This window comes from Anser anser (genome assembly GCF_964211835.1).
Source record: "Anser anser genome assembly, chromosome: 7".
NCBI classification, from domain to species: domain Eukaryota; kingdom Metazoa; phylum Chordata; class Aves; order Anseriformes; family Anatidae; genus Anser; species Anser anser.
The window spans coordinates 3,982,632-3,995,738 of record NC_139727.1 but is presented as its reverse complement, the minus strand read 5'-3'; the positions used below and the strand labels follow the sequence as shown (position 1 = coordinate 3,995,738).

At 40.3% G+C, this 13,107-nt stretch overlaps 1 protein-coding gene across 9 annotated transcripts; it reads right to left on the bottom strand.

The window, feature by feature from the left end:
* On the bottom strand, nucleotides 1-11,363 carry FUT11 (fucosyltransferase 11). 9 transcript variants are annotated; one of them, XM_083845158.1, is made up of 6 exons: nucleotides 10,643-11,363; nucleotides 8,745-9,370; nucleotides 4,083-4,360; nucleotides 3,499-3,562; nucleotides 298-3,356; nucleotides 1-119 (listed from the first exon to the last, which is right to left on the bottom strand). In XM_083845158.1, the coding sequence occupies exons 1-3, from the start codon at nucleotides 11,357-11,359 to the stop codon at nucleotides 4,213-4,215; spliced, it is 1,491 nt and encodes a 496-aa protein (XP_083701284.1). In that variant the 5' UTR covers nucleotides 11,360-11,363; the 3' UTR covers nucleotides 1-119; nucleotides 298-3,356; nucleotides 3,499-3,562; nucleotides 4,083-4,212. The 9 variants fall into 9 exon arrangements, with proteins under 9 accessions (XP_083701284.1, XP_083701287.1, XP_083701282.1 ...); XM_083845161.1 differs by having other exon boundaries at nucleotides 298-533; XM_083845156.1 differs by having other exon boundaries at nucleotides 3,499-4,360.
* Between the last annotated feature and the right edge of the window lie 1,744 nt (nucleotides 11,364-13,107).

The following is a 13,107-nucleotide window of genomic DNA, read 5'->3' as shown; positions in this document are numbered from 1 at the left end:
CCTGGTTGGTAGAGGCTTGCCAATGGGTTTACAAGGATAATCTCTTTGTCACCTTAGTATTTGATATCTTTGCTAAAATTCCTGATTAGTCTCAGTTGTGTTTTCATAAATATGGGCACCTGCACAGTAAGAACAGGATTAACATTGGGGGTTGTATACACCACTCAGTCTGAATATCATATAATCCTCCCAGTAGTCACAATATGAGTGATAACATGCAGCCACTATCAAGCTGGTTTGGATTTAAAGCAGTGAAATGAGAAATCCACAAATAGCAGTCAAGAACTTGCACAATACCTTTCTCCAAAATATTAATAGTTGCTGCAGTGACCTTCCTCCTTTACTGAATCCAGGTATTTGCATTAGTAGAAAGACGATTAGGATCACAAACTGAATTCACTTCAGCTAATGCTGGCAGTAGTCTTTGAATGTTACAGAGCAATCCTTTCAAATGAATGATTATGTAAACCAATCTCAAATTCTTTATTCCTGATAGAATTCAGTCTTAAAGACATGCATTTTCAGAAAGAATGCTTTGATAAGATAGAAAAGAAAAAAAAAAAGAAGAAATTATATCAAAATTAGAATCTAAGTTTATAAAACAGTTACAAATATTGCACTTATAAGGGAGTATTTGTAAGGTAGTGGATATTCTTATTACAGTACTGGTGTAAGCTACAAGCAAAGTGGACAGTAACAAAATGCATATGCCCTTCAAGGCTATGAAACCCAGCTTCTCCTTCTGCCTCCTCCAAAAAAAAAGGAGAGAGATGAAAGCAGAGTCCTGGTGGGAAGAACTACCATTACTCAACATTTTGTAGTCCTTGATGTCCAGAGAAGCAGAGGTTGTGAAGGTCAGTCAGCACCCCGGAAAAGAACTGCAACCACAACTCTTTAGCCAGCTGGGAAGATTAGCGCTTCTCCTGCCACAGAAGGGTTTCCCTGGCAGGTACAGAATTTATTCATACTACAAACTGAAGAAGCATTTTAACCTTAATACTTGTCCACCACTTACAACAAGTAAAACACATTTAGTATACTAGCATACACAAAAAAACACTTTATAAATCACAAACATTAATTGTGACATATAGGCAAAGATACAGGTAGTACAATCTATTATTTCAGGAAAAACTCTGCAGGTACAAGAGAAACACAGTTTGGGTGAATGTCACTGCTGTAGATTGGTACCTGATATTCATTACCTTCTGGGAAGTTCACCAATTGTGAGACTGCAAAAACGTAGTTAGATCTATGAAGATGGTGACTAAGAACTCAGAAGAGAAAGCTGTTGAAGTTGGCTTGTGACTCACTAACAAGTTATAAGTTGCAGTCTGAAAGCTTTAGACAAAATATAAATAAACATTTGTGACAAAGTTAGTTTCATATCTGTGCTACTTTTATAACAGCATTAGGAAGGAATGTTGCAATTAGAAATACTCGTGTTTGGCAACAGTCACAAAGCTCAAAGCAACAGCCTTCTGTAGTAATACATACAGTGGAAAAAAGACTGTAGAACAAAGAAACAAGCTTGTTGGACTGGGGGATACAATATACTGAATACAGATAATAAACAGTGGTGAAGGAATACTGGTGGTGAAGGTTTTGAACTAATTCATGAATAAGAGTCTCAAAGAGTCCCTGGTTTTTATCCAGGTTGCTAGCTACTCTTAAGTTTGTACACTGTATTTTCAATTCTATTGTTAGTTGATAATAATATGCTCATTTTGCTGTGAAGAAAGGTGAAGTGAGGGTATAGGACCTCATTAATCGAGAACTAAACAAGTGCTATGATACACAGATGGTTGCTATTGATACCTACTCCTGTTAGTCCTGCAAGGACAACACATTAAATTCATCATGCCTAATTCTGGTAACAGCAGAAAAAAAAATGTAAAAAAACAAACTGGACTTGGTTGTTCATCCCCCACTTCCAGAAAATCTGCTTAAATTATTGGATAAAATAGCAAAAAGCAGAATGTGCTAGTACCTGGATTTTTTATTTTTATATTTATTACAAAAAGCAAGATCAGAATTTCTCCTCCTGCCTATCTCAACAAAACTTGGATAAGAAAGGGTTTTGAGACATAGCTAATTAAAAAGACAGTCAAAGGGACCTGAATGATTTTCTATACAGATATGTGAAACGAAGAGAATCTGAAGTAACTCAAGACAAATTCAAACAATTTATTTAGATCTCATTAAGCTGTTCAGTAGAAATTCCTATTGAGAACTAAAGCAGCCTTAATTTGTTTTATCTTAATTTACTTCTCAAGCACTGTGACCACTTTAATCCTGAATACACCTATCTATAATCTTAATCTGATTTGAGTAATCTACTTTAAAAATTAATTCAGATATATTCACTTAAGTATTCCTATACCCTGAATACCTGAAAAAAGGAATATAAACTGGTGAAGGCATTTTGGCTGAAGAGACATTTCTTACTATTATTATTATAGTAGGGAGACTTTAAAAAAAAGCAAATTTCTCCTTATTTATACAAAAAATCAGGTGCACATTTTATACAAAAGTCATGCATTTTCCATATCCACGTGAACGCAGCAATAGTTGTAGGTCTGCTCTGTCCCAGTGCCCACATTTTAATAATGCAACATTGTGGTATCACCTTAGAAGCACACACTGGGATGTATGTCATTACCTATGCTAATATTGTATCTATACCTAGAATATTATGAATTTGAGAAAAAAATGAGATTAAGTGATCCATACACAGATAAGCAGCAGATAATGACTTAATTAGGGACAGAATGTGGATGCAGCCTGATTCTCTACTTTTACTAATAGGCTTCAGGTTTGCCCTAGCAATGCATGAACTACCTTACAAAATCAAACACCATGGATTCTACACTTTCGTTACCAAAATTCTAACATAGGCATGGATAAACTCTGGCTATTTAGTCAGTAGTTACTTCTGAGAAGGAAGGAGAAATGGGAAAAAAATACTATTGTATCATTAGAAACATCACTGCAGTGTGACCTGTGATTCAAAACCCCTCACACTAAGGCAACTAGTCTCCCTTCAATGCAAAATCATTTTTTTTCAGAAAGGTACCAGCATGCCAGGGAACAGGGGATTTTATTTATTTTTGTAAGAGATACAGGCTATGCAGCAAAGAAGATTTACGTGTCATCACTTACTTTTAGGAATTCCAGTCACAGACTAGGATCATAATGTTTTAAGATAGGTATAGATACAAAAACAATCTCACTGCTCTTGATTCTGATCATCCACCTCAGCACAGGAAGACTGCATGGTTTGTATCCAGACTGTAGAGACTACTGGAAAGGCACTATCATTAAAATGTTTTTGTCTTTGCAGAAAGCTGCAGATACTGAAAAAGAACAAATCAAAGGCCCCTGAATTGCTGGCATTAAGGAGAGAACAAGAAGTCAAGATTATAGCTGGGATTTCAGATTTTATGGAAACTTAAAAGAACCAAAGCATACTAATTCTACTGTGGTTCTGCACAATACCTTTCAAATACTTGGTTGAAAGTTGTGAGTTAAATAATTTAGTCTCTCATCCCATTTGTGTCACCTGGAAAGTTAGCAAAATAGGAAAATTAGTAAAATTATCAGAGAGAAAGTGACCTGCCTGTAGGTATCCAGTTACCCTGAAAAAGTAGGAACATTTGAGGCACATTTACTTGGAGAGAAAAGACTATTGCTGCAATTTCATAAAGCACAGCTGCTCTCCAAGGACATCAGTCTTTCATAATTCCTTCAATAGAAAAGGTATTTGTTAATAGCAGGTAATAGTACACCTTTACTGAGGAGAGTAAGTGGTGAAATGTTTATAAAAAAATATGAGTATTTTGGATATAAAAAAGTCCCTGAAATAAGTTAGGGTATTTGAGCAGAGTCTGAAAACATGTTCCTCCATAGTCACAGAAGCCACAAACTATTCCAAACACAAATGAGAGTAAATTCTTCTTTTGCCTCTTATGTTGACACCTGTACATCAAGAGCACCTTCACACCACCAAGCTGAAATTCAAATAAAAGCAGTTGCTAACATCTCCAGAGATGAAAATCCAATGACTACAGCGAACTACTCACTTCATGCACCAGAAAAGTAGTGTCTGCAGGAGGCTTTTCTCCTACTTCAAGGCAAACATTTGGAGTGAAGTAAGAATTCTCAGTCTCAACTTCCAATGTAATTTTCAGATCAAGCTCTTACAAAGATGGGTCAGTGTTGCCTGGTCCTCTTGAGAAAAATCTCATGCATATAATCCCAAAATCTTCCCTGATGCGACTCATTGCGATGAATCATAGCAGTGAGGGCCTCACCCTGATCCAGGCTTTGCCAATAATCCTGCAGCCACATCTCTTTCCAACTGAAACAAAAAAAGAGACATCACGATAACCCATTAAAAAACCAAATGGGTCTGCAGCTGTAATAGCAGTAAAACCTTTTTTTTTCCCCTCTTTCACCTAGGAGGAAAATAGGTCCAGGGAAGGTCATGACAAAGTATGTTATTTCTGTGCCATTGCCCTCCAACTCATTTAAAGGAGCTTGCCAAGAGAATTCACTATGGAAAACAAAGTTAATATTAGCTTCAGAGTATTTTAGAAATATCAGCATGTGACTGTAGAGTTAGCGAAAGAAACTACATTATTATTTATTGAGAATAAAACCTATTAAAATAAAAACTTAGAGTCCTCATATGATTTTAAGAGTAGCTTTCCATGGTCAGTATGCATATTGCAGCAGTTAGACTAGGAATCAATCCTTTCAGACAAACCATTTAACAACTACAGAATTACAGCTAGTCACTACAAGTTCAGGTAACGCATGACAGAGAGAAAAATCTCCATGTCCCTCAGCTGACTCTGTTCTTTATCTCCAGACCATGTGGCCAAGTACATTGTTTCTTTTTCATTACACATATTTTTAAACTTTTCATAGCACAGACAATGTCACAATTCCCATCCCATTCATGATCTGGTGGACTGCTACTCTCATTTGTATTATATCAAGGTATAACAATAATTTAGCTAATAATTAATAACCTTCCTTCTCATGATTAACTGATTATCTTTTCTCCATTACAGCTGCTATCCAGCCATATCAAACCATCACACATTCCAGCAAGAAGGATCAGAGGTTATGTTCTTTTTAATCTGCCCATGTGAGTTGCCCAATACTTGCTAATTTATCTACAGAATTTTTTCTTCTCCCCCCCGTCACAGAAAAAAGTACAGTGCCTTCCACATTCACTCTAGACACCATATATTAAAGCAAGCATGACTGCACTGCCCAGAAGCAGATCTCACCCGTTATCCCAGGAATAGCAAACGAAATGCACAATGCACATCATAGGTACTTTCTTTGTGAAGCAGCACACAACATGTATGCCATGGGAATTAGTTTTTGGGAGTCAACAGTGTCATCTACAGTGGGACATTTCTGCAGAGTACACCAACAAAAACCTCAAAATAAAGCTTTTAACATCGATTACAATGTGAAGGATCACAGACTGAGGCTTACTTCTGCATACAAAAATGTCTGCCTACAGGTTCTTTTGTAAAATGGATCACTTGGACATACCATGAGATCACACTACTTAACAACTAAATTCATTAACCTTTGTTCAAGGGTTGCCAATATGAGTTACATGTTTTTTACGGCATTGAATATAAGCACACAGTAGGAGAGTGAGTATAGTAGCCTAAGTCCTAGACACAAGGATAAGAGGCAGCAGGTAACAGAAAATGTTCTGCGGATGAATTCTATGGCAATAACACTGAAAGAAATTCCAATATCCAAGTGAACACTTTGTCAAAAACATTAAATGAACACTTGACATTTTTCTTTTTATACTGCTGTTATTGTTTTTTTAAGAAACAAATTTTACTCTGATTCTGTAGCTTGGAAAAAAAAAAAAGGTATACCAGGATGAACAGGACTGCACAAATATTCTTAAATTATCAACTACGTCCACTGAAATACTATGACCATGGGCTAAGGATCTATCTTTAATACTGGTTGTTTTTTAAATTCTATTGCAAGGGACACCTTACACTGGCAAAGGTGATACCCTTCTAAGCTGTTTTTCTCTCATCCTAAATAAACTGTGACATCAGCACAAAATAGAACTAGCAAAACTATGATGGTTTCAAAATATCTCTTTATCAAAGGCACGCTGGCTTCTCTTTTCTTGAGAGGAGAAAAAAAAAGAACGTGCTACTGCAGATTAAAGCTGCTTAGGTAACTAGAAAGGTGCTGTGACTTAGCCTTCTTATATTTACCTTTGCAAATTCTCCACCTTTGGAAAATTAATCCATAACACTGAAACAAACAAAACATTTCTCTTCACAAAGGTGACGAGAAACCATTATCCAGTCCAAGAATAATTGCAGATTCCAGTTCCTATTAAACAGATGTTCCAATCACAAGGAGCAACAGAACTCACTGGTTTTTTTTTGTACAAAGCAGCCAAGAATTCAACAGATTATAGTTACCAACCTGTATCCTACCACATACAAATGGTTATTCCACAACTTTTTTTACATTTCTTTTGGTGTGAAGCCCAGAAGTCCAAACACAAATGAGACTTAAAGCATAGGGATCTAGGGAGCACATCTCCACACTCAGAGCTAAGGACAGCAAGATGAAGATCATAATTTGCTCTGCCTACATACACTCAAGAGAGAGATTCTGTTAATTCAGCATATTTGCCAACACTAGAAACGTATTACATCTGTAAATAAGAGTTAAAGCACATGCAGATGTGCAGGGTAACCATATTGTAATTAGGTACTAGTTCTAAAAATATATAGACTTTAATTGCCTCTGTTATTTTCTGTTCCAGAAGCCTCCAGAACCCAAAGTCACACTGTATGCTTATAGTCAGACTTTATATATTGCAAATATTGTCACTTATACCCCCATGAGGCCTGCATTTTTCCACAAGAATGTCTGGTAAAGTAACAAAATAAACAACTGACTGGCTCAGTAGACATTTGTTTGAATTTATCAAGCTGTTGCTTGATAATATTATTGTCAAACTCTGACAAAAAGTGAACATGTTTAGCTAATGTTTTGGTGGAAATTTTGTATTTCGGTCATGCCATTTAAAATTTTTAGTGATCATGTTCCATTTCGGAGATTAAAATGGTGAAATCTCAGATGGTTATGAGACAGAAACCACCGTACTTTGCTGGAGATCCTCTTAATCATACCTCCAAAGGTACATAAACATTTACTTTTTTGGAGACATCTTATGTCTACAAACAGTGGGAAAATAACATACTATGTTTCAGCGAGACACGGAAACCTCCATGGCATGCAGCTGTAGCTTCAGTTATGGACCAACTGTACAGAACTCCTTGCTGATAACAACTACACAGAACGATGGAGTATCTTAATTTGTAAGTCACATAGACTCCCATGCTATGTCTTCTAAGGTATTTCTCTACTGCCATCTGCTGCTCAAGTAAAAGAAAAGTTATGAAAAAGTAGAGAATACTCCCTTTTATAGAGCAGGACACTGTACAGAACATTATAAGAGAAACGCAAATTTTGCTATCAAGACTGAGAAAAGGTATTACTATATAAAAGCTCCAATAAATAAATCAGCCAACAGAAAACAAGAGATTACAAAGGCATTCATCATATAATCACAGAATTTTCAGGCCCTTTTTACTTACAAGTATAACTTATCAATTATGATAATTATTTCTATTGTGAAAAACGCTTTTTGTTTTGTGAAGTAGGAATTTTCTAAAAAAAAAAAAATACCACCTGAATTATCTCAGGCTTATTTTCCTTTTTTTCATTTCAGCTGGCCATTTTTGAAAGCATCCAAACATATGAAGAAGCAGTTCCCTGCCCTTTCTTCCAATTACAAAATTCTTCACAATTTTGTGGATGGATAACCTAACAAAAACTTTTTTAGAGCTTCATATCCGCATAGAATTCATTTCTAGGTTACAGAGTACTTGAAATTATGGAGTCTACACTTCCATCATCTCTCTAACATTTTAACGCTCTTAAGTGGTTCAATACCTTAGTCTAGGAAATGATTAACAAAGCTCTCAACTGATATAAACTATGATAGAATATATTAACAACTTCTTTCAGGACAGTGCATCAGATCTTTCCAGTATTTTCAAAAAGTCATTAATACTACAGTGGCACTAACATCAGAATATTAAAGTCTTTGGTGACAGATCAGTAGCTATTGGACATACTGCAAGAAAGCTACAGCTGAGGGTTTAGCTTTATGATGGTTCAGAGAAAGTGACTTGCATACGTTTGGATAAGTCTAAAAAGACAGAAATCATTGCAGTTAAAGTGGAAAAAAATGACAAACCTGGGGGATCTAGACGTGTTATGCTAGTGATATGAACTATGAAAATCAAGTGCACCGTACTGGAAAACACTCGTCCTCCAAACAAATGAAAAAAGAAAAAGAAAAGGAAAGGCAAAGGCAGACAAAGGATAACCAAATTGCCCAAGGTCACAGAGCATTTGGACATATTATTAACATCTCTCATGTTCATCATTAAGCCACTAACCAACATTACTGTTGAAGTCTCTTTTTAAACTTCAGTGTCACAGAACATTAGAAGAACAACCATACCGCCCACAAGGCATAATATGAATTGTAACTGGAGATGTATTAAGAGATCCTTCAAGTGCAAAGCATCATTGAAAATTACAGCTGCTATTATTTAAAGCTTTTTTCTTCAAAAAGCTTAGTACTGGTACATTACCTGTCTCCTCCAGAGAGGTCTTCAACACTTCCAAACCCAGGGGTTGGCATAGGGCATCCCATGTGCTGGAAATGGGCTACGTGAGGTCTAGGAGCTGGAACTTTCCCACGATACTTTTTGTGTTCCTGCTCCTCTTTAATCCGGGCGTTCTCCCTGTCACAGATGAAACACTCGAAGCCATTCAGGTAGTTGGGCAAAGTCATGTCATTCACACCCCACTCCCGCCTCTCCAACGTCTCTAACAAGAACTGGTTTTTGATTCCCCCGGGGTTTTTATACTCTAGATACTTCATGTATTCCTCTCCATTCTCATCCAGGAAATGAAGATACTTAGCCAGCTCTTGAGGGCTTTCAAAGTCATCTATAAGAATGATGGAGAGGTTGTTTGGCATCCAGTCCCGCACAGCCGGGGAGCCTCGATATACTGGGACAGCTCCCAAATGCATTGGACGCCACAGCTTTTCTGTCATGTAGTCATTACATATGGCATTCTCCAAGGCCAGGTGAAACTTGTACCTGGCGATAAAAGCCATGAATTCGGAATCTTCTGTAGTGGCTGTAGAAGTGTCTTTCAGTCGCTCACTGGGAAGCTCACGGTTATGCAGGCACTTCCCGTAAGAGTCAACCTAAAATAACAAGTCATCTTTACAAAGGGATTTTTTGCCTAGAGATTGTAGTCCTTATAAAATTCCTAATTTTGATCAGTTCCTAGCTATTTAGTTTAGCCTCACTTTCACTCTAACTTCTTTCCATTTTGAGTACTCTAGAGTCACAGCTGTCCTTTAACAGCTGTAGAAGAAAATGAATGCTGCGCTCCAAAAGTAGCACAAACTACACTACAGATAAGGCAGGGGAAAATGCAGAGAAAAAAGATTTTAGGGAAAAACTGTACTTAGAGGATAGATCAGAAACTGAGTGATAAGGAAAGACATCCAGCTTGCTCCATATTAAATTTAAAAGTCATCTTTCTACTTAGCAGAGAGCCAGGACTTTTCCAAAGAGTGAATTCACACAGCTCCCTCAAATCCCAGAAAGCTGGCAAAAATATTTTCAATTTGTTAGACTGAAAAAATTTGATGCAGGGAGCTAGAAGAATAGTGTCTAAAAATGAAATACAGGATGCTTGATCTGGAGTCTGCTTTATACTTTGACAATACTGTTACGTTTTAAAAAAGTTTTTGTCGTTTCTTAATTACTGAGCAAACAATGGTAAGAAATGAATCGCTACCATTGGAAACAGCAGAAATAGCTAGGAAAAGGACGTTTCAGATAAGGAGTAAAACCAGATGCTTTTTCCTTTACCTATTATCCTTCAGAATTTTTAAGAAAAAAGCATTAGATTGTTTTTCTACTCAAAAGAAACTGCATTATTTCAGTTCATGAAGCTACTTCATTATTTCAGTACATGAAGCTACTCGCCATCAGCTGTGCCACAGCAGTACAAATCACCATAGAAATAACATGGTTCTACCAATGCAGATGAGGAGCAGACTCTCAAAACACAGCAAACTTTTCATTACGCGCCGATATTGTTAAATGGGAGCAAGGCTTGTAAACAGACAGCCTTCCTTTACGCTCACTTCAAGCTCCTGTGATCTCAGGAACTTCTAGCAAGACCGATCTTATTCAGGCTTAGTACAACTTGCGACTGACGCCAAGTCTGGCCAACTCCGTGACTAACAACTACCATCAGGCCTACCTACTGCCATGCAGTGCAGTCTAGACCATGCTTTTGGAAGGAATATAACTAGTTTTTCTGTCCAGCTTGCAGTCGGCATGCTTTCCGTTACGAGTCGCATCTCAGCTAGAAACGAAGACAAACAAACCCCCTTAAAACTAGAACCTGAAGGCGGAGGAGGGCAGCCAGGTGCCGCAACCTCCCGACACATGGCACCCACCTGGATGTACTTCATGAGCTCCCGCACATAGCGGTCCCTGTCCGAGGGCACGTCGCAGTGGGACTGCATGTACAGCACCGGCCCGTAGCCCCGCCGCCGCCACGTGTCCTTCTCATCCAGGGCCACAGGCGGGCCCTGCAGGTAGCCGACGCTGGGCAGCCACTGCAGCGTGAGCGGGTAGTCGGACTCCCTGCGGAAGGTGGCCGTGTAGTTGAAGAGCTGGATACCTGGCGAGTGCGAGAGGAGGTAGTTGTTCATGGGGGATTCCTCGTGGAAGAGGGCCCACGTCTGGTGGGGCAGGCGGGGCAGCGGCGCCTCGTAGGCCCTGAAGTCGGTGCCGTAGAAGATGAGCGCCTTGGTGCGGCGGTGCCGCGCCACCCGGCGGCTGCGGGTGGCCAAGCAGGAGCCCCGCGGGCAGTCGATGCGCTCCGTCTCCCCGGGGAAGTGCGGGAAGAGGCTGCCGCTCCACCACAGCACGATGGGCAGCGCCTTGTTGCCCCGCGTGTCGTTGTTGCCCGGGCCGCGGTACGACGCCGCGGCCACGAAGGCCGGGCCCGGGGGGCCGGCGGCCTGCGGCCACCCCTCGGCCCCGCACGGCGCCTCAGCGCCCACCTCCCCCTCCGCCGCCAGCACCCACGGGTCCCGGGGGCCGCCCCACGCCAGGGCCAGCGCCAGCCAGAGGCAGACGGGCCCCCGCCGCGCCCCGCAGCCCCCCATCGCCGCCTGCCTGGGCACGGCCGGGCCACCCCTCCACCAGGAAACAGCCGCCGCGGCCCCGCCCGGGGCCGGCCTTCCGCCGGGAGCAGCGCGGGCAGCGGCCGCCAGGGGCGCGAGGGGCCGGGCGGGGCCCTGAGGGGAGCGGGGCCCAGGGAAAGGAGCTGAGGGGAAATCCCGGCCCCCGCCGCCCGGCCCTGCAAGGGGCGAGCTCTGCTCCTCAGAAGGGGGTAGGGGCAGTGAAACGTAACGCGAACCTGCTGAGCCCAAAGCTGCTCTCGCTGCTGAAGCTGTCTTACTTCAAGCTGATGTAAATCCTCCCTGTCTCTAACACACCTGCACTCCGCGGTGGGCCGCTATTTCACTGAGGGATAACAAAAACAAATCCAGCTGCAGGTACACGGCTCCAGCACCAAGCAGGCATGCAGACACTGCAAGAAAGTACAGTGAGTTTTATCTCCAGCTAGCGGCCACAAAGGGCAAACAAAACATCTAGTAAGAGAAGGGGTTGTTTTGAGTAGCTACACCTCACTTTAAAGTTCACTTAAGCTGCTCTTCCGTACCAACCTGGAATAACTCTTGATATTAAAACATTATCTAAGTGGTATATTGATATTTGCAAAGTTGACTTAAGACTACATTATAAAAATCTAACAGAAGAATGCTAGATTTGCTAGTAATAGAAGTGATATAGGCTTCAAATTCGTTCCCTTAAGAGAGAGTTGCAAGTATTGTGGGATCAGGTTATGATGTAGGCAATAAAAGACACCTGTTAATACAGACACAAGCACAGAAGCACTCCCTTTAAGGAACAGGCTAAAACACCTGGAATATTCATGTTTTCACTTGGGAAGTTTGGTCTTAACACTGCTCAGACTTGATTCAGAAGCATGATAGTCAGTGCAGAAAGACTACCCTGCGTGCCACCCCCATCAGCTCCATCACTCGCTCAATCCCAGCAGAACAGGGGCTCAATCCCAGTAGACGTTGGCTCAGCAAGGCAATCTCCATACACATTGTACTACCACAAAGATTCCTGCAAGCACAATTTACTCCAAAATTGAGGTACAAGATGCACAAGGCCCATCATTATTGCAACGTTATCTCTCCAGTAGTGGACTCTGAACATAATGCACATTCTGTATGAGACTAATTTGAGAAATATTCCATAGCAAACCAAATAATTGGATGTTCATAGCAATGACTGTCTTGTGCTTTCATACACACTGTTGTAAGGTTATCAATAAAGTGTACAGTATCAATGCTCTAAGGCTACAGTCCAGCTGCACTGCCAGTTCAGTCTGAACTTTATTTTTGCAATTAGTCAAAAAAAAAGAAAAAAATCAAACCCCAAGAAACAGGAGAAAAAAGAAAAACAGCTTCCCTGTTATCTTGACTCTGAAGTAGGAAATCTCTCTCTCTGAAAAATGAAGACTGCAGAAGTCTTCAAGCTGGCATTGTCACAAGGTAACACACTTTTCCAATTAGAGAAAAAAACGAACAGAAAAAGGAAGTTTTTGCAAAATGAAAGTTCAGAAGGGGCAGAAAGTTAAAACTGTTCATCTAAGCAAAGTAACACTGAGATTAAACAGCACGCCTTTTGTCTGTTGGCTCTTGTTGAATTTCTTACCGTCATTCACTGTGAATAAGAAAACAAAAGACTGAACCTGGTCAGCAAAAGATTGGATTGTAAAGGACCACTTAGCTAGACTTCAGCCCTTCCCATTTCCTCCCTCCCGCAAAATACAGGG

Excerpts from the sequence above, each read along its gene's own strand:
- FUT11 (XM_083845154.1), bottom strand. The coding sequence starts at position 11,359 with ATGGGGGGCTGCGGGGCGCGGCGGGGGCCCGTCTGCCTCTGGCTGGCG. Across the intron at positions 9,371-10,642 it reads AGCTCATGAAGTACATCCAG|GTTGACTCTTACGGGAAGTG; the intron begins GTGGGTGCCATG and ends TTGTTATTTTAG. Across the intron at positions 4,361-8,744 it reads GACCTCTCTGGAGGAGACAG|TTGGAAAGAGATGTGGCTGC; the intron begins GTAATGTACCAG and ends TTTTTGTTTCAG.